This window comes from Hipposideros armiger, unplaced genomic scaffold (genome assembly GCF_001890085.2).
Source record: "Hipposideros armiger isolate ML-2016 unplaced genomic scaffold, ASM189008v1 scaffold_870, whole genome shotgun sequence".
NCBI classification, from domain to species: Eukaryota; Metazoa; Chordata; class Mammalia; order Chiroptera; family Hipposideridae; genus Hipposideros; species Hipposideros armiger.
Genome location: NW_017732220.1, coordinates 374,907 through 401,331, shown reverse-complemented (window position 1 = coordinate 401,331; position 26,425 = coordinate 374,907). Strand labels below are relative to the sequence as shown.

At 37.2% G+C, this 26,425-nt stretch overlaps 1 protein-coding gene across 5 annotated transcripts in view; it reads right to left on the bottom strand.

Moving 5' to 3' along the window:
* The window catches only part of FAM13A (family with sequence similarity 13 member A), a 281,449-nt gene that overhangs the window by 138,927 nt on the left and 116,097 nt on the right, over positions 1–26,425 (bottom strand). For 3 of the 5 annotated variants that reach the window (XM_019629843.1, XM_019629842.1, XM_019629841.1), the window contains one exon: positions 6,328–6,405. In XM_019629843.1, the coding sequence (XP_019485388.1) occupies positions 6,328–6,405 (78 nt within the window). Of the gene's footprint in view, positions 1–6,327; positions 6,406–8,147; positions 8,187–11,800; positions 11,825–26,425 lie in introns of those variants that run through there. The other 2 variants (XM_019629844.1, XM_019629845.1) reach the window with 2 other exon arrangements.

The window sequence follows — 26,425 nt, the reverse complement described above, 5'->3', positions numbered from 1 at the left end:
CAAAAACATTAAAGAAAACCTGAGGATGGGGCCGGCCGAGTGGCGCGATGGTTAAGAACTCGCTTGGGATGCCAGAGGGCCCCGGTTCGGATTCCACATATGAGGGCCAGTGACACTGCCCTCCGCAGCTGAGATGCTGAACAACAGCTCAACCTGGAGCTGGGCTGCCATGAGTCGCTGGCGACGGCGTGGGCTGCAGCCCCTGTGGCAGTGGATTGCCATGGGCTACCGTGTGTGGCCAGCAGCCAGCGTGAGCGGCCAGCAGCCACAGTGAGCGGCCGTCCAGAAGCCGGCGACTGATCTGCCTCGCCAGAGAAGAGCGCAATGATGGTGCCAACTTGGGCCAGTGAAGCAACATCCTCCACAACTAGATTGAAGAACAAAACGACAGCAACTTGTCTGTTCCCCTTCCCCCAACTCCCCAGCACTGTTCCCATCCCCCCAATTCCCCAATAAAAAATCTTAAAAAAAAAAAAAAGAAAACCTGAGGAAACAAAGAGTTATATGATGGTCATGGACAGGACACCAATTCTCATAAAATTAATCTATCAATTCAATTCAAATTCTAACTAAGATTTCTCATGAAACTTGACAATATCTAACTGTAAAAGCAAAAGACCAAGAATGACCAAGATAATTTTCCAGAAGGAGAATAAAAGTGAAGGAACTTGTTCTACCAGATATCACTAAATAAGACATTGTGGTAATGGCACAAGATAAACAAATAGATAAGACAACAAATAATAAAGTCCAGAAAAAGACATAAAAATTCTGATGTGTAACAGAAATATTTCAAAAAGTGGTGAAACGATGAACTAGTAAACAAATATGTTGAGTTGACTGATTTTCATATATGAAATTAGATTCCTATTTTATGCTTTACACAGACTCCGATTTCAAATGGAGCAAAGCAAAATTTAAACCTTTTGGAAACCAATAAAAAAACCTTCCTTAATGATGTCAAGTTAGGTGAGAAGTTCCTAAACAAGATGTAAAAAAAGCACAAAAACTGAAGACTGATGAATCTGACATTAAAAACTTTTGTATATTAAAAGGCACCATATTCAATATGAAAAGAAAACTAAAAAATTTGGAGAAAGTATTTGTAACACATATAACTGACAACAGCTAATAAACAAACTCTTACAAATCATTAAGAAAACAACTGATAATTCAATAGTAACTCATTGGCAATGAAAGGACAAAGCAGCACACAGATTAATGACCATATATATGGCCTAAGTTTCATATATGAAAATATCATCACGTGAATAGCTGCCCATGTGTATTAATCAGGATAGACTATGTTACAGCAAAAGTACACATTAACCTGGAAATCTCAGTGGCTTAACAAAACAGAGGTTTATTGGCTCAGTCTTGGCACACATCCAATGCAAGTTGACAGAGGGCGCTGCTCCACCAAAGGCACTAAACCACCCATGTGCTACTGCCTCATTGCCATACTGCAACAGGGAGCTGAAGAGTTGTGCACAAATTTTTGAATTCTCTGCCCTTTAAGTGACACTTGTCACTTCTGCTCATAGCCTGTAGGCCAGAGTAGTAGGCTGGCCCCACTTAACTGCAATGCTGGAGGAGCACATGAATATTCAATGAGTAATAAATGTCTCCGTGACAACAAGAAATTAGAGAAACCTATTTAAGGCAATAGCAAGGTTCATCACACACTCATTAGATTGGAGGGAATAAAAACTCTGATATTACCAAGGATTGGCGAGGATGTGAAAACTGGAAACAATCATACACAGCCATTGAACATGTCAATTGGCACAACATCCTAAGAGAGCATTTGTAATGCCTGGACAAAGATGTACCTACTTATGACCCAACTTTTACAGATGTCTAAAAGGTATCATGTGAAAATTATTCACTTAAAAATGGTTTGGAATAACAAAATATTGGAACTGATTTAAATATTGGAGAGAATTTAAATATTAGAAAACCTAGAATAATGCCTAAATAAACTCTCGTATATTCTTAACATAAAATGGATATGGGTAGAGCATACTGAACAGAAAAACAAAGTTGCAGAAAATGATGCACAGAAAAACTGTAATATACATAGTCTGTGCGTGTGTGTGTGTGTGTGTGTGTATGTGTGTTTCTGTAGTTACCCTATAATAACAAAGGAAATGATACACATTAATTTCAAAATAGTGTTATCTTGAGGGAAGATAGTATGTTAGAGTGATAGTACATTAGCCATAAAACTATTCATATCCATTAATTCTACTATAGGTAATAAAAATATAAAAAAATACTGTTCAACATTTAAAAGTTATTCTTTAACATTTATGTAATAGTGCTTTTTATGTTTATGATAAATTAGAAACAGTGCCAAATATTCAAGTTGTCTAAATATACAACACATGAAATCTGATTAGGTAAGAGTAATATACATCAAGAAGTTCCAAGAGTGGCACTTGTTAATTGTTACCCATCATCATCATCACTATTACTTCTACTACTACTACTACTATTACTTTTATTAAAAGTAAGTATGCAAACTAGGCTGATGCATGGAAACACATCGTGGAAATTATGTTAACTGGAAAAACTAAAACACTAATTAGAATGCACACATTAATTAAAGCAACATAAAATATATGCATGTCCATTAACAATGATTTTTAAATAGCTTGGAAATTTTGTAAAATTTAATGCTTATTAAGTTACTCTTTCTATTAATTTTCATATTAAAAATTAAATTATATTGCCACTAAATCTTCTCAAAACCCTACATTATTTTAAGTTTCTAGTTTAATTTGCCAATAGACATAGGCATTTAAAAAAAATTTTTTTTAAATACAACTGTGCCAACTAATCTCATTATTGAAGAAAATCTTCATAAATGATTCAGGGCCCCTGAAACCATTAACCTTTGAAAAGAAAAATATAATTTAATAGTTGCTTCTACTATATAACTGCTGACTTGATAACATTATCTTTTATCACACAATTTATAGTTATAATACTATGACAGTTTACTAAAGAAAACATCTATAAAACATTAGGATAATCCAATGATTAACCAAAACTATTACGTGTGTGTAATATCAACTTTTATCAATATACTTTTACCCACGGATAAAAGTCAAGAAAGAAATAGATCACAGTTTATTTTATACTTTCATCTCAGCACTGAATGAATCTGATATTCATCCGCATACAATGACCTGATCTTGAATTTTTTGCTGAGGTCAGGAACACAGCAACTGCAGTGGGAAGTTTAGAGCATACACCAAGGGAAGAGAGATAAAACATAGTTTTCTTCCCTCAGTTCCCTAGATTCTCTTCAGGAAAGTGAATATGGGTTGTAAGGCTCATTTAAAGTCATAGTACATATATTCGGTAGAAAATGACTTTGTCTCCTCTCCTCTAGTCATGATTGTACTAAGTTCAAGGAACTGTGTGTTTCTATGTTCTACACCTCTTTAAAAATCAATTTTATATTCTCTTCAGTATCTTCTATTCCAATTATTTGTTTGCATATGTAGTCTACACAGAATTGGACAAGAAATGGTTGTATAACTATGTCCTTGAGCTAGCAGGGCTGGTGATCACTGCTCATCCGTTCATCCACGAAGTAGCATGGCACTGGTTAATGGAGGTATCATTTTTTTCAGCTTGGACTCAAATCAAAAAGAGGCTTTCCTACCTTAGGAAGAAGAAATAGAATCCTTCTCATTGCCTAAGAGCAGAGACAACAGCTGGCAGAGGGAACACACATGAGGACAGATGGCTCAGACTAGAGAGACATCTCCAGAGCCAATGGACATATGCCATTTCTGGATTACCATTTTACACTTCTAGCCGTGTAGGGATCAGAAATACTTAGCTGTCCAAGGCAAATACAACTGTAACAAGAGACATCTGAGAAAGACAACTGTGGAGTCCAACTGGAGTTACACTAATACCAAGGATACACATCATTCTCATACTTCCTTAAGTCACTCTAGAAAGGACACATCAACCATGTTTTAAAGGTGTTCTCAAGTTTAGCTTTCAAAGATCAACTGGAGAAAAAAGATCTTCACAGAAAATCTTGGTGAAAGAGTTAGTGCCTTATACTCTCTTGTAGCTCACATGCTCTGTGTTTGTCTCATTTCTGGGATTTGAAATTACAAAGAGTTGAATCACTCTTAAACTAAGCAGAGCCTAGTTTGTTCATGTAAATTTACACTTGCTCACGTAAGGCCACAAAGAAGCTAAAGTTACAAACCAGGACTTAACCAATGAAGTAATTTCTCTATTGAATTAATTTGGTCATGAGCCATAAAGAAGACTGACGGAGGATAATAAATGCAGACTAATCATCGATTCTGTATCTGCCTGAAACATTCCAAATGGCATTGACTTCATATGACTAACAAAGCCCTTCGAACAGTTATTACGATAGGCTTCGAGATTATCTTTTATTTAGGAAGTGATTTATCTAGGGTCTCTTTACCTAAAAGTAAATAAGTATAAATGGAGTTAATAAGCAAATGGTACCTAAAATTTTCCCTCAAATTCTACATTTTTTAACGCATTTGTTTGATAAGTATATTTCTGACACTGAATTTTATTAGTTTCATAGTAAACAAAATTTCTACTATACATTTGAATTAATTATATATAAATTTGCATACACAAACATTTCATTGAAAAACACACATAAAACACTGTATTTTGCCATGTATAATGTACACCTATGTTTTTGGCTCAAACTTTCAGGGAAAAAAATCTTTCATTTTAATTTTTTAAAACGAATTTTTATTTGTTTATATTTAGGTAGTTGTTTTTTGTATTATAAAGGAATTTTAGCATTCATTTTTAAACATATTATGGTAGAAGAAATTCTATGTAACAAACACTTACAAAACACAAGACTAGATACAAGGTACAAGAAATTTTATCTAGCAGTAATACATTTATGATATTTATACATCATAGAAGGCTAAAAACTCTTTGTCGTAAGTTCAACAAAACTGATTATCATATTCCAGGGCATTATTTTGCATATGGATATCGTTATTGGTTTCTAGAGTTACACTTTTAATTCATAAGCATAAATAACAGAATTAAAATCATTTATATGGATACGAAATCAGTACTACCCATGTATAATGTGCATCCCTATTTTTCCCTCACAAATTTGGGCAAAAAAGTGCACATGATACACAGCAAAATACAGTAGTTTGAATCTGGAAAGGAAAGCATGACAGTTAAAATAATTTTCCAGAAAAAATCAAAGTGGAATAACTTTTATAAAGAAAGATTTTTTTATTTCTTTCCAAAATAAACTATGGACTCTTACCATAAAGAAGACACTAAGTAATGACTCAGTACTTTCCCTGATTTGCTTTTAAAAATAAAGACACAATTATTTTTATAGTAACTGGCAATTAAAATGAGGGACTAGAATTCTTTTAAATTTTCCTTATAGTGGACTCAAGGAAGTTTGGAGAACATTTATCTTAGAAGTAAAGAAAAAAAGTAGCTGCATAAATGTCACAGTGGCCAGTTAGGAATATTATATATACCTAATAAACAGAAAAAGTTTACTTAAAAGAGAGTATTAAAGATTATGAAAGGGGCTCTAAAATGAATGTCATAACTTTTCTGGCTTGAATGATCAAATGATCATTTGAACAATCATCAAATGAACAAATGATCAAATTTTCCTAACATATTATGTGTTGAAAAGAGTTTTTCTTTTTCCTGGCAAAACAACCATGTGCCATTTTGGATTTTTTTAATAGGAAAACAAAATTTTACACATTAGACCCTTTATTCTGTCATATGTATGATAGTTCTTATTTTTTCTTATTAAAATTGACTTAAATACTTTCCATTGATCATGCTATATTTATGATTTTGAAAGTATATTTTAAATAATTATAATAGATTAATAAACTAAACTGTTAAATAATTAATTATATTTTATAATTATGAAAAATCAATAAAGTGATTTCTATTTTGAAAAAAGTTATAATTGGACATTTTATTTTATCCTGTGAAGTAACCTAGGAAAAATTTACTAAACTAAACTATTTCCTGTTCTGTAGGTTGGAAACAATTCTGATTGAGCAGAAGACCACTACTAAAAAATATCACTTTCTGTTAAATAATAGGAGCATCCTGAGAATTTTTGTATGAATATAACCTTGGATTAAAAGTACTAAAAAAAGGCTTTTTATCCTGCTGGGTCCAAAAAAATTTTAAAAAGTCTGAGAGAAATGCAAGCAACAGAACATGGAAACACGAGACTATAAAAAGCCTTGCTAAATGTTTCATATGAAAGCCTAAAAATCAGATATAACTTACCTTGGTTTTTGGAGATGGTTTTTGCATGTCTAAGTCTTCTGTTAGAAGGATGGGTAGGGTATTCTTACAACTGGCTTCCTATAAAAGAAGTATATAAGAAATGTTAGAGACTAAAGAACATTACCCTAGCCAGAAATTACAATGCAGTGGAAAGTAATTTTTTCAGGGAGACAAGAAAGCATTTCTGGTTTGAGTTGTTCACATCGAATTTAATGAGATTGTAGCGAGGAGTCACAATATTTCATTTCTTATTTGTCACCTGCAACAGTGAAGTATGAAAAGATGGTGATGGAGGTATGGGACGTATAGGACATATACATTCAAAAATGACCATTAAAAATCTCATCTACACTATCATGTCATTTACACATCCACAGACAGCTTACCCCTTCTTTAAAGAATTGGATAGTTAATTCTCCAAGATATCAACCATTATACTTAGAGTTGCCAACTCTTCCCACAGTATTTAACAAATGGGTTTTGATTCTGTAAATATTTTATCTTAAGCAAATTCATTCAGATAGTTCAGGAAACTACTATTGAATAGTGACACTTTCATACTAACATCCTAACTGAGGAGAAATATCTGAGTATCTCTTTCTAAAGTTATGAAGCTTTTGTTAGAAGGTTCACACCAAAATAGTACTTACAAAAATAATAGCAGAAATTACAAGGAAATAGCTTACATGGAGTTGCATAGATTTACTTTTTATTTCTACATGATAACAAAACAATAATAATGTTGTTGTCTTTAAAAGATAATATAGGGCCCCACTTCTGAACAGCTATTAACTTGGATACATTTTCCATGGATGATTCTATCTCCAAATTAAGAGAGTACAAAAATACATAAGAGGAAGATTACAGACAACAAAAAAGCAAAGGAGAAAATAAGTCAGATTTCTTTCACTTGCTCCATAACCTTCACCTCTTCAGCCCATTTCTTCCCCTATCATATCTACTATTCAATCATCCAAATTATGAGTCTTTTTTTTCTAGTTTACTTTATAGTTAATTGATTATAACTTTAATTATATATACACTTTATAATATTACTAAAATCTACTAGAATTATATTCATTTATTTCTAAAGGGAACAGTATATTGTTAGGATAAAATGTTCTTAAAGAAAATAAAAATACTGCTTACTGCTCATAAATATGCACTGAATCACAGGATGTATCTGGCACTGTTCTAATGACTAGACTGCATAATGACATTTTCCCCCAAATAGCCCTATGAGTTAGACGCTCTGATCATCATTTCCCTTTTAAGTATAACACAATGAAAGCTTACTGAAATTAAGTAACTTGCCCAATAAACACAAAGGACTCAAAAATGGTTCTGTAAAACTTTAAGTCCTGAGCTCTTATCACCGTTCTATATGACCTTTCATCCTATACACTTGCCATGTTAAATTAGTAGGGTGTACAGCCATAGCATTTTAAAGCCAAAACAATTTTTAAAGATCAAAATTTGGTCTACCTCCCTCATTTTACAGATGAGGGACTTGGATTCTAAGGTGAATGGCCCAACAGCACACAGTCAGTGGGGGAGTTGAGACCTGTGCCTGGGCCACAGCGCCTGTTCCTGGCTCTGTGCGAGGGAACAGTCTTCCCAGACTCAGGGGATCCAAGCGTCTCTTCTGAGCTGGAGGGTAGATGTGGTGCTGCCAACTCTCTCAGCTGCCTGTGGCCTCACGTACAGCCCTATGTCAGGGCCCAAGGGTACATTTCTGGGATCTCCAAATAAGTGTGCATTCCAGTCCTACCCTTTCCCACCAGTCACAACACCTGTTGGAGGGTAAATAAGCCACTTACTGGAAATAGTGAATGAACCCATTCCCACTTCTGACTCACTGTGAGAGGGATAAACTATATCCAGCATGACATTTAGAAGATCAAAGCGATTAACTGCATAATCCCCTGGGTACTTCAACTACACTTGGATAATATAATTATGCTTAATCCCTATGCCCCCTTTTTAAGCTACTGGTATGTAAATGTTAGAATGTAATGAGAAGGAAAAAGGGCTGACTCTTAAGGGAAGTTAATAGGAATAGCTGACCTTTGTTTATAATTGTCTGAGTGTTTACAAATGCCTATCATTCTTTCCTCCTTATGCACAAACTAAAAGTGAGAGTATTTCCTTAATACTCCTAGTTTCTTTCCTTGTCCCTGTGAATTAATGTGTGAGGCTGATAGTCAGCTTTTCCCTATAACACGCTGAAAGCATTTTGTGTAAACTTTTATCTGAAAATCACACCTATACAAATTATGTTTATTTTTTGGTTTATGACTTGTAAATTCAGACAACAGAGACAAAGTTTAGTAGTCAGAGCAATGAACTAGGATCAGAAGAGATCCGGGTTCTCATCCGTTCACTAACCCTCCATAGGAACTCGGGCAAGCATTTTAACCTCTTGGGCCTCTCCCTTAGTTCAACGGCCTTTAAAACAAAGGGATGGGATTAGGTACGCTCCAAGAATCCTATCTAATTCTTAAATTCCAAGAATGTATGGTTCTTCAAGAAAGAAGCAATATTTACAGACCAAAAGGTAAGCCACAACCTGTTCAGAGTTGCGTTCCCAATGCCCCATCAGACAGAGCGCAGCTGAAATCCTGGCATGCACCCAGGCAGTGGGCAGTGAGCCAGGAGGCTCCAGAGACACGGGGCTTAGGAGACAGTTCCTGTAGGGCCAGGGTTACTCAGATTTCTGGAGAAACATTAGCAATTCAACTAGCAGCTTAATAAGTAACTGGGAATAACTTAATGGATCCTTTTAAAACAGATATATGACGGAGTTAAGCGAGAAATATTTGTAAAATAAAACTTTTTTAAGTTTGGGTCTTTAAACAGCCATGTATACTTGTGGGTATATACCTACGAGAATTAAATGCATATCTCCACACAAAAACTTCTACTTGAATGCTCATAGAAGCATTATTCGTAATAACCAAAAAGTGAAAACAACTCAAATGTCCTTTACCTGATGAATGGATAAACACAATATGGTATATGCATGCAATGAAATAATATTCAGCAATAAAAACGAATGAAGTACCAATACCTGCTAAACACACAGATTAACCTTGAAAACATTATGCCAGCTAAATGACACATTTTGGACACAAAAGGACACATATTATGTGGTTCCACTTACATGAAATCTCCAGAATAGGCAAATAGGAACAGGAAGTAGATATTGGCTGCCGGGGGCAGGAAGGAGGGGGTAATGGGCAGTGACTCCAGTCTGTGTGGGGTTTCTTTTGGGGATGAGAAAAATGTTCTAGAATTAGGTAATAATAATGGCTGCACAACTTTGTGAATATACTAATACTAAACTGTATATTTTGAACAGGTAAATTTTATGGTATAGAAATTATATCTAAATACTTTAAAAGCTATTTAAAGTAAGTCCCTATACTCAAGGGGCAAGGGGAAGAGATTCTAGGTTTCTGTTCAAGTTCTTCCCTTAGAAGAACTTCTTTGAAAAAGTTTGAAGGGAGGAATGTGTTTTGTGATTGTAAGTATTATAAATTACTTATGGGCATGAAACTGACTTAAATATTAATTGAGCCTTATTACATATGGCATGCCAATGCTGGTCATTGGAGAATGGAATGATAAACAAATTAGACATGAACCCATTGTGTATGGTATATTCATATTTACACATTTGGTCTACTTCAATGGGACTTTTAACTGAACTGATTGCTCACTCTAATGAGTTCTGTGCAATAACCAATTGCTTAAACAAGTGGTGTCACTTCGGTATCGTGAAAACACCATTTAAAAATACAATAGGAGAGAAAAAAATCTCTTGTTCATCATGGCATTGTTGGCCTTACTATTCGATAACTAATGACATTAAAATAGAAAAGCAGTCAGTGTTCCCTCAGCCGAACCACTACTCCAGTTATTCACAGGCGTGTTTCTCACAACATCCGGGTTTCTGCTCAGTTCCACAGAGAGGCGTCCCAGATGGAACACCTTATCTAAATTGCCACTGCTCTCTCCTTCCATTTGATGCTCTCTACCTCCCTATCTTTTTCATAGTTCTTCATAGCCCTCTGTAATATCTGACTTTAACAATTATTGGTTTTCATTGTTTCTTGTTTACCTCACCCTACTCTGTGAGAGGACTTGGCCAGTCTTGCTCAAGAATATATCCACAGGGCCTAGAACAATATTTGGCACATAGTAGGAGCTCCACTGTAGTGAATAAGTAAACCAAATGAATGAATAACATCCCTTTTCTAACTGTTCACAATCCCCTGTGCATCCCTCCTGTTTTTAATCCCCTCCTTAATCAGCTTACATTCATGATCCTTCATTACTTTGCTAAAACCCTTAATTTCCTTCATCCAGTCTTCAATCATTGCATTCATCTTGCAAGAGTACAACCTTGGATGAATCCAGAGGAATCTATGCTACCTCTGTGGTAGGAACAGAGCAACTGAAAGTGACTGGAAAAAATTATACATTTATTACCATAAATCTTGAATGACCCCTCTCTAATGTACAACATTCCTGCTATCCTTTGGTAACCTGACTTTCCACTCTCCGGTATTTCATGTCTTCTCTTCTCAAACCCCTTTTCCTTCCCTTCTCACTTCATACATCACTGGAAAAACAGAAGCTTGAGGCAGAGGCAAATCACTGTCCCACCATCAAATTTACAAACCTAGCTGCAACCATTTCATCCTCTCTGCTTCCCCTCCACTTAAGATGAAAGATACAACTCTGATCCTTTCAAACAGCCACTCCCTCCATGCCCACCCTGGATCTTATCTCCTTGCACCTGCTCAAGAACTTCACTCCTTCAATTATCCACCCCCACTCCCTCTCCACAAGGTATTTCCCATTAATCACAAGCAGGCTCTGTAATTCTATCTGTTTTGTTTTTAAACAACACTTCCCCAATCTCACTTTTTCTACTAGCTATGGTCTCACTTTTTTTTGGTTTTTTTATTAAAGATTTTTATTGGGGAATTGGGGGAGGGGAATAGCACTGGGGAATCGGGGGAAGGTGAACAGACAAGTTGCTGTCCTTTTGTTCTTCAGTCTAGTTGTGGAGGACGTTGCTTCACTGGCCCAAGTTGGCACCATCATTGTGCTCTTCCCGGACGAGGCAGATCAGTTGCCAGCTTCTGGACAGCTGCTCATGATGACTGCTGGCCGCTCACGCTGGCTGCTGGCTATACACGGTAGCCCATGGTAACCCACTGCCACAGGAGCTGCAGCCTACGCTGTTGCCAGCGACTCACGGCAGCCCAGCTCCAGGTTGAGCTGTTGTTCAGCATCTTAGCTGTGGAGGGCAGTGTCACTGGCCCTCACATGTGGGATCCAAACCGGGGCCCTCTGGCGTCCCAAGCCAGCTCTTAACCACCGCACCGCTGGGCCGGCCCGGGTCCCACTTTTTTTGCTATACTGTATAGCAAACTCCTTCAAAACAGCCATCGTCACTCACCATCTCCATTTCTCCGTCTTCAGTGCCCCCAAATCTGTTTTTCACCACTCCACAGCAAGTGCTGAAAAGCCACAGCTTAGTCACCGTCTTACTTGGGTTCTCAGCAGTATCTGGCCCACGTGACTCCTTGTTCTTGTACTACTCTCTTCTGTGAGCTGCCACAACATCACTGGTAGGAAAAAAGAAGGTGCTGCCTCATTGACCAACTCCACACAGTCTCCTTGGCTGCTGTTTGTCCTCTACACAATGAAGTTACACATCTGTTGGTTACTGGTTTACTTTCTGCATCCTCTACTAAATAGAAGTTTTATGAAGGCAAATAATTGTCCTCCTTTATTCACTACTGTAACTACAATGCCACAGAAAAGTGCCTGGTATAGTAGGAGCTTAATATGTGTTGAACAAGTGAATGAAGTTGGAGCGACTCAGGGGTTTATGCAGAGAAGTCTTCTTTTCCAAAATGATATAATGATTTCATCGCACTTCCATGGCCTTTAAGTATAACCAATATACTTACGAATGACTCTGAAATTTGTATCATTATCTTTCACATTTCTTCTGAGCTACTTATATCTAACTGCCTACTTGTCAACTCCACTGGGTTGCACCTAAATTTAGTATATCCAAACTTGAGCTTTTGAATTACCAGCAAAAAAATTCTGACAGCCTTTGAGTTTCTTCCCCAGATTAGCAGATGACACCCAGTTGCTCAATCCAATGTCTTAGGTAGCTACCTTGATTCCACTCACCATCAAATCCACCAGCAAGCCCATCAGTACTCTCTAAAACAAACTGGGATTGCTCTGGCAAGGACTTCCAATACTATGTTGAATAATACTGGTAAGAGAAAGCACCTTGTCTTGTTCCTGATCTTGGAGAAAATTCATTTAATTCTGCTCTAATTTTTATTGTTTCCCTCTTTCTGCTGACTTTGGGCTTCATTTGCTGTTCTTATTCTAGTTCTTAAGATGTAATGTTAGGCTATTTATTTGGGATTTTTCTTGTTTCCTGAGATAGGCCTGTAATGATATAAATTGCCCTCTTATTACTGCTTGCATGGCATCCCAATAATTTTGATATGGTGTATTTTCATTCTCATTTGTTTCTATGTATCTCTTCTTTGACCCAGTTTTATTTCTTTTCTTTTCTTTATTTATTTATTTATTTTTAGCTGAGCCATCCTGCCACTTGTTGGCAGCTCAGCAGCAGCTCAGCTCGGGCCAGGAATGGAACCGGCGACCCTGTTGCTCAGAGCTCACACTCTTGAGTGAGCTCTTAATCAACTGAGCCACTCAGCCGGCCCCTTTTATTTCTTCTTTGACCCAGTCCTTCTTTAGTAGCATGTTGTTTAATCTCCACATATTTGTGATTTTTCCTGCTTTTTGCAGTTGATTTCCAATTTCAAAGCATTGTGGTTGGAGTACATGCTTCATACGAATTCAATCTTCTTAAATTCGTTCAGGCTAATTTTGGGTCCCAACGTAGTCTTGAGAATATTCCTTGTGCACTAGAAAAGAATATATCGTCTGGTTTTCTGGGATGAAAAGCTCTATAAATATCATCTATTTCCATTTGGTCTAATGTGTCATTTAAGGCTGATATTTCCTTACTGAGTCTCTGTTTGGATGCTCTATCCATAGCTGTAAATGGCATATTTAGGTCCCCTACTATAATTGTGCTTTTGTCATTTTCTCCCTTCAGTTCTGTTAGTAGTTGCTTTATATATTTTGGTGGTCCTTGATTGAGAGAATATACTATATTCAAAAGTGCTATGTCTTCTTGATATATTGTCCCCTTTATCATTATGAAATGACCATTTTTGTCACTTGTTACCTTTTTTATCTTGAAGTCTATTTCATCAGATATAAGTATGGATACACCCGCTTTTCTCTGGGTGCGATTTGTTTGGAGTATCGTTTTCCACCCTTTCACTTTGAGTCTATATTTGTCCTTGCAGTTGAGATGTGTCTCTTGAAGGCAGCATATGGTTGGGTTTTGTTTTGTGATCCAACCTGCTACTCTCTGCCTTTTCATTGGTGATTTCAGTCCATTTATATTTAGGGTGACTACTGATATATGAGGATTTCCTATAGCCATTTTATTTTTTGTTTTCTGGTAATGTGGTGTCTCCATTGTTTCCTTGCCTTTGTGTTTCTCTGTGTTATTTTAGTTTGGTGATATTCTATAATTTTTTCCTGTTTCCTCTTTTTTTGTTATGAGTCTCAGTTCTGTTTTTTTTTTTTTTTGGAGTGGTTATTAAATTTATGTAAATTTAAGTTTCATATATACAGTAGTCCTTTATCTTCAGCATGCATCTTATCTCCATTCCCCTTTGCAAATTCAGACCTTTATCCCTGTCTTTTATGTTTTGTTGTCATTAATTATCCCTATTTATGCTGGGAGTTCATTTACGAGTTGCAGCAGCAAACTTTCTTTTCTTTTTTTCTTTTTTATGTTTTTATCTCCTTTACCCTTTATGTTAGATTTAAGTGTATAGTGCCTTATTCTGAGTAGGGTTTGCCATTTCCTGCTTCTGTTAGTCATCAGTTACTATTATTTTTAATAAAGCTTTCTACCCTTTTAACTTTCTTTTCTCCTGGAACTCCCATATATGTATATATGAGTTCACTTAATGTTTCATAAATCCCATAGGCTTTCTTCATTCTTTTTTCTCTCTGACAGGATAATTTCAAATGACCTATTTTGAGTTTGCTGATTCTTTGTTCTGCTTGACTGAGTCTGTTGTTGCTCTCTATTGCATTTTTTTCATTTCATTTATTCTATTCTTTTGCTTCATAATTTGTGTAGCTCTTTTTATGATTTCTACCTCTGTGTTGAATGTCTCATTTTGTTTATGTATTGTTTTCCTGATTTCATTATCTCTTTCTGTTATTTTGTAGCTTGGTGAGCTTCTTTCAAACAATTGTTTTGAATTATTTGTCAGGCAATTGATAGATCTATATTTGTTTGAGAGTCGATTACTAGAAATGTATTGTGTCTCTTTGGTTATGTCACTTGTTGCCTTGAATTGGTGTTTGCACTCAGTTGCTGTTAAGTATCAGCAAAGACTGTGGGGTTCCTCTTTGGTGAAGGCTGTGGTTGTCCATGGTGGCAGCAAGGGCTGCTGAGTTCCTTTTGCTTTCCTTTACTTCCACAGGGGGAAGTCACAGCCAAGGGGATCCCCTTTAGTGCCAAGCTGTGCTGGCCTGTGGAATGGGGTAATGCATGTAAAATGCTTCCTACACTTACCTATATGGCCATCCTTAGCTTTTGAATTGCTGGAGCTTCTTAATGTACACTGAAGCTTTCCCAGAGCTATTACCATCCATTAATAGTTGTCAAATTGGTGTTTTGTGGGGAAACAGGGTTGGGGCCTGCTAGCCTGCCATCTTGCTGAAGTGTTTAGTTTTTCTCTCTATTCTGTGAACTATCCTATGTCCTTCAAAAATAAAAATTCCTTTAAATTTTCTTTTCTTTTTGGTTCTTCAGTTTAATTTTAGCCAGGGTTGCCTTTTGTTTTCAACCAAAGTAGTTTAAGTTAGACAAATATTTATTATAGTATCACAGTGTGGTCACTCAGTAGAAGACTGTGTAATTAAGTCCTATAGTAATGATGATGTTGATAATCAAAATAATAACAACACTGGATATCACTTATATAGCACTTACTACATGTGTGGCATTCTTCTAAGTGCTTATTATACATTTATCCATTAGATCCTCATAATATCCCTATAAAACATGTACTTTTACTATCCAAATTTCTCATATATGGAAACTGAGGTACAGCAAGTATAAATAGCTTGTCCGAGGTCCACACCCAGTAAGTGGCAGAGCTGGAATTTGAAAGCAGGCAGTCTGACTCCAGAGGCCTGCTTTTAACTGTACAAAGTAATGCCTCGCCACAAGAATCCTTCCTACTTAATTAGATAAGGAAATATTGCAGGTTAGGTAACCCCCAAGGTATACTAAAACAAGAAATTTTGTTAAAAAGATACATACTCAAAATTGTTTTTACACTAAAACTCTTAAATGTCCATTTATTTCCTCGTCTTTTGATGGGGGCCTTTGTTTGAGAATGGCCATAAGCTTGGAATTCCACATCTCCTTATACATACCACAATCATAATTTAGCATTTATGTGGAGTTAAAACAAAGATTTAACCTTCTTTGAGTCTTTCCAATATGTTCAACTTAGGTTTTGTTACAGAGATAATTCTTACTGTACACTACACTGTGTCCTCATGTCTTCTATAATATGTCTTCTCTGTAGGCACTAGGAAGACTACATTTCCAGCCTCACTTACAGTTTGGTTGGGAGCCATCTGACTGAGTCTTCTCATTGGAATGTGAGCATAAGTGTTATAAGCCACTTGCAGGGGTAGTCGTAAAACTATTCCATATTATTCTCAACCCCATTTTTCTTGCTGAGACAACCTTGGAGGATGGCTGGAGCAAAACAGGGCTGCTCAACTCATTGGCTAACATGAGAATAACCTATTAGCCACATGCCCTCAGAGTTGCCATAGACATCAGTCAGTATCTTTTAAAAGCAAATACAGAGGATTAATCTAGCATATTATTATAATTAGGTGAGTTCTGTTAAGCAAAATTTATTGTATACTCTACAAATGTGAGCCACTACTAATGCTCAAAATAGTTACTATGACTTTCCTGAAATAAGTTTGAGTTAACTTTTATTTATACATACACGGTACAATTTCATGGATATTTTTGAGTAAATATAAGATACTAGAATAAATGCTTAGGAAGACAGAAGAATGCATGAGTTAATCCACAAATTTTAGAGAAAAGCCAATGTATAGATAAGTATAAGATACTGTTCTTATCTTTGAAGAACTCAAAATGTAATACAAAACAAACAAACAAACAAACAAAACAACTCACTGAAGCCAGAATGTGAAACTTGTTCTAATAGGAAAAAGAAAGAGCCCTAATACAGCAGAGGGGATGGAGATTAACTGTACATGGAAGATGAGAGAGGGCTTCATTGAGGGAGTAGAATTTCAAATGTCTTAGTTGGACCCTCACCCACTCAGCCAGAAGTAGATCCTGCACCAAGGATTGAGGGCCAGTAGTTTATCTGGGAGTTTTAGTAGGGGAAAAGGGTAATGATAGAGAGAAAAGGTAGACAGCAAGGGGTGTCGTTATTAAGGTACTAGAGCTACTACAGAGGCTCTCAATATTCAACTTGGGGGAAAGCTCTGGGAAACACTATAAAACACACACCCCAGAATTATTTCAACCAAGGAATAAAGGAGCTGGGAATCTGTACCCCCTACTTCTTAGTTATTGGTTAAGGGCTGCCCCTGCAGGGATATTCTTTTCTAGGCACCTCTGATCCCCAGAAGTATAACTTCTATTCTTAGGAGGCCAACTGAGGAAAATATTCATTTCTAAAGCAACTACCAGTGATCTTTGAACATGCACAAATACTCACCTGCCATTTACTCAGTGCCTCTATTTGCCAAATACATACACTATAATGATTCAAAGTAGGCAAGTTCTGAGGTTTCAGCTCCAAAGCATTGTCATCTCATTATAAGTATTTTAATGGGTGTATAGCATAATGATGTTTTCATCATCAAAGCAATTTAGTCTGTCTTCTCTTAAATATTCCTCATAACAGGAATATTATCATAAAAGAAGGAATTTAACTAGCAGATATATCTGACAGATATACATAATCTATTCCAACGATTCCTTAGAAGACATGACTGGTGTTTATCTAGAAGTATTCTACAAAACAAAACATCTGGAGAGAAGAAATTAAGAGTAATCTGAATTGTAAATAAGCAGCTATGATCTAAAAACTGGAGCCATAAAAGTGCCCCAAGCTAAGCAATAATGTTTAATACTACTTTTATTACTTAATGCTTTATACTTATTGGTAATCTAATCAGTTTCCATTACTAGAAAGTGCCCATTTGGGCCATGCAAGCAAGTGACATTCACTCATGCTATTTTATCTTTGCTTTTCTTAAACATCATTTAATGTTTTTTAACCTTTAACTTTTAAAGTCAGAGCCAATCTAAAGGGTATGGCTCACTAACAAAAGGAAGGTTTGCTATGAAGAAATGAGCAAGTGAATTGTAATTTAGTACTACCTCTGAGTTCCTAGGTGCTCAAAATGATAACATAGTTTGGTGAGTACAAGAAGTTAGTCATTCTCACTATGTAACTTAACCAACACAAGGAGATAACACAGCTAAATCACAAAGTATCAAACAACAACATAAAAAACCAAAGTATTTTTTATTCCTATTATTACTCCACTGCTACCCTGTTTGGGATATTCTTGAGGGGCTACAGAGGAGGCTAGGAGTAGTGAAAGCACATAGGACTCGAGTCTGAAGAACAGAATTCAAGTACTTCCCTGATACTAACTGCAAAACTATGTATTGAATGAATGAATGTATAAATGTTCATGGTACTGATGTTCCCATTTAAAACGAAGATTTTGGTTATTTCTACTCTTGGCCTGTAACTAGTATTTTGAGTTCAAACCCAGTTCTGTTATCATTTACTGCTGTTGACCCTGAATAATAAATACACTCCTTGGGTTTTCTTATCTGCAAAGTGGAATTAACATCACCTACTTCACAGGGTTACTGTGAGAAGTAAACGAGATAATATGTACAGAACAACTTAGCACAATATCTGGCGTAAAGGCCACTTCCTCCTTTGGGGCCCTCTGTTACTGCACTGATTCTGTCTGTGTGCTGCAGGCAGTAAGTTTCCCTAGACACAGGGACACGTCTTATTTATTTTCTGAAGAGGCCCAGCACTCACTCAAGAGCTTTGTACAGAGTAGGCATTAAATAAGAAAAAAATTGAACATCTGTTCATTTTGTTTAGACTATAGCCCTAAATGAAAACCTGGAGATACTTCCCATGTTTTTGAGCATGAAAAAGACACAAGAAATGTTTTAGGAAGTTTATGTGCTATATCAGCTTATATGGTAAATGACTTTTACTCTACAGGATTAAGACTGAACTTTGTAATCAAACTTGCCATAACATATTGGTAAGTAGGCACATCCCTCAAACTAATCACTGTGGAAGGTTATTCTAATATTTTGCTTTTGCTCAGGACATTTAAAAATAGTTTCGAGAGTTAGTTTATGAGTCACACAGGAAAATCAGCATAATTATTTTATAGCCAGATTTAAAGTTTAAACCCAAAAGTTAATATTTAATCACTACTCCCCAACGTGGCTCAAAATCACGATTATTTCTCATAATCAAATAAAGCATCAAAATACAACGATTTCTTCCAATGATATACAGAAAAATATGACACATAAATGACATATGTTGTGAAGACAATTTCAAAAGAAATTCCCGAAGATAAAATGAGCAATAGCAACATGTCTAATAAAGACAGTCTCACAAGACGTTTATTTGGAATAGGGTGATACTCATCTAGACCCTTCTAGATAAATGTTGAGCAACATATTAATCACAGTATTTTGCATATGTACATATATATGAGGCACTACATTAAACATATGTACATATAGCTTATATCCTAAGTGCATAAATAATACATATACACTAGGTTGACCAGGCTTACACCCCAGTAGCTGCCATCATTCTGGGTAAATTCAGGGTCGATACGGACAAACCGTCAATATCTTCTTGCATCATCCCTTAACCATCTCCTTTCCAATGATTTTCTCTTCTCTTCTACTTCGTTCACTCATTCTCATAAACACAACCTAAATCTCATCATCTCTCCTCCAAAATCTCTAATGCAAACATCCCACTCTCGGTTCACAGCCCCCTACTTTTCTAGCCTGCTTGCTCATCTACTCCCATCTCAAACATCGTCTAGCCTAACCGGGGTCTCTAGTACCGCCTATCACGTTGCTCTTTCATCTCCTAACTTACCCTTCAGTTCTCCTGATTGCCTTCACTACCATTACCCTGGTCCAAGCCACCACTGGTTCTTAACCAGACTATTGTGATCAACTCCCAAAGGATCTCCGGGCTTCTGCCTATCCCTGTCAACAGTCTATTCTCTGCCCAGCAGTTAGAGTAATCCTTTTACTATATGTCAGATCATGACATTCTTCTATTTAATACTGTCTAATAAAATACTGTCATAATAAATGTCAAAGTCCTTACAATGACCTTTAAGAGTGTTTATGATTTGCTCCCTCGTAGCCTCTGTGACCTCATTTTAAAAAATTTTCCCCCTTGCTCACTGTAATCCAACCATACTGGCCTTCAACTCGGCTCATCAAACAGAAGGGGTATACTCCATCTCAGGGCCATTGTGCTGCTCTTCTCCCTGCCTCGTGTGCTCTTCTCGCAAGTGTCTTCATGGCCTGCTCCTTCACCTCCTTCAAGTCTCTGCTCAGCTGTCCCCTGGTCAATGAAGCATTCTGACCATCCCACTGCAATGGGCAAATGCTATTCCCTTAGTCCCTTACCGGTATTACTTCTCTCCTTCCCTGCTTTTCCTTCACAGAAACCTTTTACCATCTGACATATTACATATTTTCTTAATTATTTGTCTATTGCCAGTTGCTTATTATATCTCCATGAGAATATAAGCTTCATAAAGGGAGAGACTTTTGTCCACTGCTCACGAAGCATTTCCTGTGCCTAGAACAATGCTTTGTACATAGCAGGCATTGACGATTATTCGGATTTAATAAATTCAGCTTAGATTCCATTATTTCAACCATATTTAAGTTACCACATTTTGTGTCTGTAAATATCTGGGTGATTAAGTTAATTGAATGGATATGAGAGAAAAGCTTCACTGAAGTCTGGATTTAGATCCTCTGTGGAGAAAGACTCCAGGTTTATTCTGAAGCTGGACAAATTAAACTACGGCTATTAGATGTCTACTTGAAAGATGTGCTTCTTCTAGCCCAGTTATTCAGAAATACAGCTTTGACCATTTGGTTTAGCAAAATAAAGGCGCTTCTACTTATACTCCTTCCTCAAAACCTACAAAAAAAATAATGATGAAAAAGAGAAAATAAGTGAAGCAAACAGTGGCCAGAACTATAGACAACCAAATATGAAGACCACTTGCCAAATTCAGCAAAATGTGGACCAAAATGCTGAGCCAACATGTACATTCTCAGACCTCTAGCAGACTACAGATTTCTCCAAACATTACAGTTCTAAGCAGTCTATTCAAACTCTTTTGCTTGAAGTAACTGAATCTGGCCAAACCATTGCAGAATCTGGAATGTTCACTTCCAAAGAATTGCAAGGCAAGTCGAGTTAAGGGGGTGTGATGCAGATAAATCTTTTTTCTTATCTTTGCCTTGGTTTCCTGGTAGAGGAAGCCTGTTTGGAAGTGAGGCTGATGAATGCATTGTAGGAGCCATGATCAATTTTGCAGTACTGACCAGAGTCACCTGAGCAGCAATAGACACTGGGTAACTCCCCTGACAGCCTATTACAAAAAGGCTTCACTGATAGTCACACCAACTTCCTGCTTAGATCAAAGGGGTAAAGTAAAAATCTAAAATGCAGCTTAAATTAAATCCATCCTGTTCTTTAAACTTTTAATTGTTCTCCCATTTGTGCAAGTGTTAACGCCATAGTTAAACATTATACTAGTTTACTCTGGTATATAGCTCTCTAGTGCTACTTCCTATGATCTAGTCAGAAATGTTTGGTCACCACTAACTACACAAGCACTCCATGATTTAAAACATACTGTTCTGTGTGGAAGGCTTTCAGCTCCCCACTTCACTTCCTCTCCCCAGCCAACTCATTGAAATCCCAATCACAGAGTCACTTAAATACCCCATTGTTCCACAAAACTCTTACTTAAAAGAGTTTTGTGTATGTGTGTTTTAAAAAAAATATTCATTTTCAAAAAGCAGACCTGGATAGACACATTAAATACTAAAATCACACTCCCTTGAGGGTGCAGATTCTTGCCTTTCCGAAGACAAAAGAATACTTAATTTAATCGTACTCTGTAAACTACAATACTAAAAGTTAATAACAAGAAATATCTAGGAAAAGTAAGTCTTCTGTCATGAGTAACCCATCTGATTGTCAACTTTAGTTTTCTGCTTCCAACTCTCTGTTCTCCTTCTAGTATCAAGCCTGATTCTCTTTAAGGTAAAGAGAAGTAAGTGCGGTAACATCATAAGGTAATATCATAAAGGAGATGTGACACTAACAATTTCTTTATTTTAAAGCTAAAATTTATTGAGACTTGCTATCATTATCTCATTTAATCATAACAAAAAAATGACCAAATTAGTTACTGATATTTTTCCTATTTTACAGATGAGGAAACAAAGGTTGAAGGAGAGATTTAGTAATTTGCTTAGTCACACAAATTCTAAGTTCTAACCCATTCTAATTCCAGACTGGAGTTCTTAACTCTGTGCTCTAAAGCATATATTTACTGAAGTGTCTCTGACCAGATGATTCCAAAGTACACCAATGGCTTAATCAGTTACTCTTCACCCTATATTATCTAAGCCAAAAAAAAAAAATTAATGCTTTGTATTTCTATAGTACTTAACTGGCTTTGAAAATACTTTTACAGGCATGAATGGTTTGAATCCCACAAGAAGTCTACAGAATTTGGCCACTTTAAAGAACAGCAAAGAGAAACAGAGATATAAATTACCCAGTTGTACTGCCAAGAAACACAGTTACAAACATAGGTCTTCTTATTCTACTACCAGTGCTCTAAGACTTCAGAAGTATTTAATACTTTTTCTTAAATATGGCAGTCAGTAAGTACTCAGTGAACTACCATGTTTCTAATTTTATTCAATTATTTTGAAAACATTCATTAATATTGCTTTCATACTATGTACAAATTATGATCATAGGATTTATATTTAGTAAAATCAATCGAGTCCAGTCACTGACTTCATGGAATTTTCAATGCCAGGCACTGTGCTCACTAGAGTGACAAACATGAGGCTGTAAACAACATGGTTGCTACAATTACATCAATCGATGACTGCTAGTGTGTCAAATATATGGAAGGGAGTGGTGCGAAAGAAGCATGAATAGGTAGAGTGGGTTCAAACCTTGAAAAGCCTTGTTTGTCATGCTAAGATTTAGATTTTATAATGTAAGGATAGTTGAAGCAAACCCACTGAAGAATTTTGATATGGGAAGTGACATGTTCATATTTGCATGGTAAGAAGTAACTCAGGCAGCAGAAGAGGGAAGATGGAGTCAACAGGCAGAGATCAGAGTCAGCGAAATCAGTAAGAAGGCTATTGTAGTAGCCTTCCAAAGATCAATCAATTCCCAAATCTGGCTGATTATTAAAATTGCCAAGGAATCCTTTTAAAATGCAGATATCAGAGCCCTGCCATGAGTTTTGAACTCAGTAATTCTGGGTTACCAGGTGATTGTGGTAATGAGCCAGCTGTACAATTCTCTTGCCTGGATGAGAGGGGATGAGGAAGCACCAGTGAGGGTGGGAGAGACTTCAGAGCTCTTAGGCAGTAGAATTAACACATTTTAGTGATTGACAGACATCAACCTGGAGCAACTGTGTGGATAGATAGACCATTCATTAAACCCCCAAATATAAGTGGAGCATTAGATCTTCAAGGGCAAGGACAGATGATGAGACAATCCATGGGACAGGCATATGCAAGCGATGGCTAGGCAATTAGACATGTATGGTCTGCCAGGGAGAGCTCTGGATTGAAGACCTAGGAATAAGCCGAGGAAATAACAGTGTGTAATTCTGACTGAGGAGGAAAAGTCCTCAAAGGATACTGAAGACAGGCTAGAGAAACAGGAAGATGATCAGAACCATTCAATAATCATTCAAGTATTTAATGGGGAAAGTTTGGTTAGGGGACTGAATTTCAAGCAGAGGAGTCTTCATTGCATATTGTCAGCAAAAGGGCAGGAGGCCAAACAACAGCAGCAGGAGGTTTGCTTAAGGCAGGGCCACGTTATGAGCAGGCTTGTTTTTTAGAGACATAATTCTATTACTAGTGGAAAGGAGATGGTAAGGGGATGGGCCTCGATGTGGAACATTTTGAAATCGTGTGGCTATGATAAGGGCCTAATCTAACATAGTGGTAGTGGGTGGACATAAGATACCCATTTCCAGAGATATGTCTAAGAATAGGAGTCCCAGTGGGAATGGCAAAGGAGGAGGAGTTCAGGATAAAACTAAAAATTGTAGCTTGGCAGGCCAGGGGTTGGCAAATGAAGGTTGAAGAGGGCAGAACATAGACCAAGTTTTGGAGATGATGTTTTTGGTGTGAGGAGTTTGAAGAACTAGCATGGCTTTTTACAGGTAGTAGCACCCTCACTAGTGCTTCCTTAATTGCTCTCCTGACAGGTTTGGCTAGATTTATGATTTAGAAGTCATCAGCAGTGTGGTAACTGGTATAAAAGAGTCACCCAGGCAAATATATATCTAAATGAGGACCAGTGGCGATTGTCGAGGAGAGTCAAAATGTACTCCTCAGAATCAGACATACTACAGATATTGCCTGGGCCTACACCAAGTGCAGTGAAACACACATTCTTTGTCTGGGTACTGCTGGTATACTCAGTGAATGAATTTATGAGGTTTGACAATTAAGTTCACGAACTTGTTGCAATGAGCTTGCTAACCTCTTTTTGATATCAGAGGGATTATTCATTATGAATTTGTACCAACTGGACAAACAGTTGGACAAAACAGTTAACCAAGTTTACTATTTGGAAGTGCTAAAAAGGCTGCATGAAAAAGTTAGACGACCTGAACTTCTCACCAACAATTCATGGCTCTTGCATCAAGGCAATGCACCAGCTCACAGGGCACTGTCTGTGAGGGAGTTTTTAGCCAGTAAACAAATAACTGTATTGGAACACCCTCTCTACTCAACTGATCTGGCCCACAATGACTTCTTTATTTACCCAAAGATAAAGGATATATTGAAAGGAAGACATTTTGATAACATTCAGGACATCAAGGGTAATACAATGACAGCTCTGATGGCCATTCCAGAAAGAGTTCCAAAATTGTTTTGAAGGGTGAACTAGGCGCTGGTGTGGGTGCATAGCTTCCCAAGGGGAGTACTTCAAAGGTGACCATAGTGATATTCAGCAATGAGGTATGTAGCACTTTTTCTAGGATGAGTTTGTGTGAACTTAATTGTCTGACCTCGTATGGTTATTTTTGGCAATTACATAACACTTAGATCTCCTACTGTGTTAGAAGTTAACTAAAATCTGTGGATGATTTTCAATTTGACTATTATTAATTTTGGTCTCTTATCCATATGTGTGCAAATCATTTTACGAACCTAAAATATAGTACTTTCCAATTATACTGATTGCATCAGATGTGGTGCTTTGGGTTTCCAGAAACATATAAAAGTAGTTTACACTATGAGGACATTTATTTCCATCATGTAACTGAAAGTCCAGAGGTACATATGTTCAAAGTTAGTTCAGGAGATGAGTACTGAAGAGGAACAGAGGCTGTTTCCTCCTTTAGTTGCCAACCTCAGTGTGTCAGTGATACATTCATCAAGAGGAGAAGATGGTGGTGGTAGCTTCAAGCACTGTACTGTTGTGGGCCAACCGAGTAGCTCTCACCTCCCCCACCACACACACACACATTGAAAAACTTCTAAGTTTTCTTTCCTATAGAAATATTAAGTATAGAAATGTTAAGTTTCCTCCTTAGTTTGTTAGTTCCTTAGCTCCTGGCTTTGATTACTCTTCTAATCAGTTTCTGAATCCTAAACAATAGATTGTTCATAGAAATCTGCTACCCCTGCTCCAGATAACTACTTAAAAGTCTGTGACTTCTCAACATCCTCCAAAGCCATCCCAGGGACTAAATAGGTTTTAACATTTCCCCAGGCCAGTTAGCCTTATGATTCTTTCCAAACCCCTTCTGGGCACAGACAATTGACCCCACCTGAGTGACCAGTTGCATCTGAATGGCCACAGGCTTCCTAAGAGCTAACAGATTTATTAATTAAAATCTATTTTTCCTCATTCAGGGGCTTTGAGGATACAGATGATACCCCAGCAAGATTGCCAGTTGCAACTAAAGAAGCCAACATGGTCTTCCAGGCGGATCTTGAGACCCCTTCCTCTCATCTGAGATCAACTAGCGTGAGAGTTCCGTAAATCCCCCAATAGGCAGGGACAGCTCTACGCCCCTGCCCAGCAGGAAGCAGATACAGAAGAAAAGAACTCCTGTCCCTCAGCTTCCCATAGAGATTTTATGGGGATCACGTCTCTCTAGGGGAAAACAAGGCAGGCAGTCAGAGGCAGGCATTGGATCTCTGCATTCCTGCATGTCTCACAGAATGCAACAGCCCAGGAGACCTCCCCTCTCCACCCAAAACTCCCCCTTTGTATCGTAATTATCTACCCCTGAGGGAAACAAATGGAGACAAAATACCCAACTAGATCAGACCAGTCACGGGCACCTGTGCAATACTTGTTGTCAATCACAGGTGTCAATCAGGTGGTCCCATGCCCAGAGGGGAACAGCCCATTCTAGAGAAAAAGGGATTAAAAACTCCAAGTCCTGGCCAGTCAAGCCCCCTTTTTTTTGAGCATTTTAACCTAACAATGCCACCTTGGCCTTGAGCCCCTTGAACCTTTGGCCGCCTTTTGAG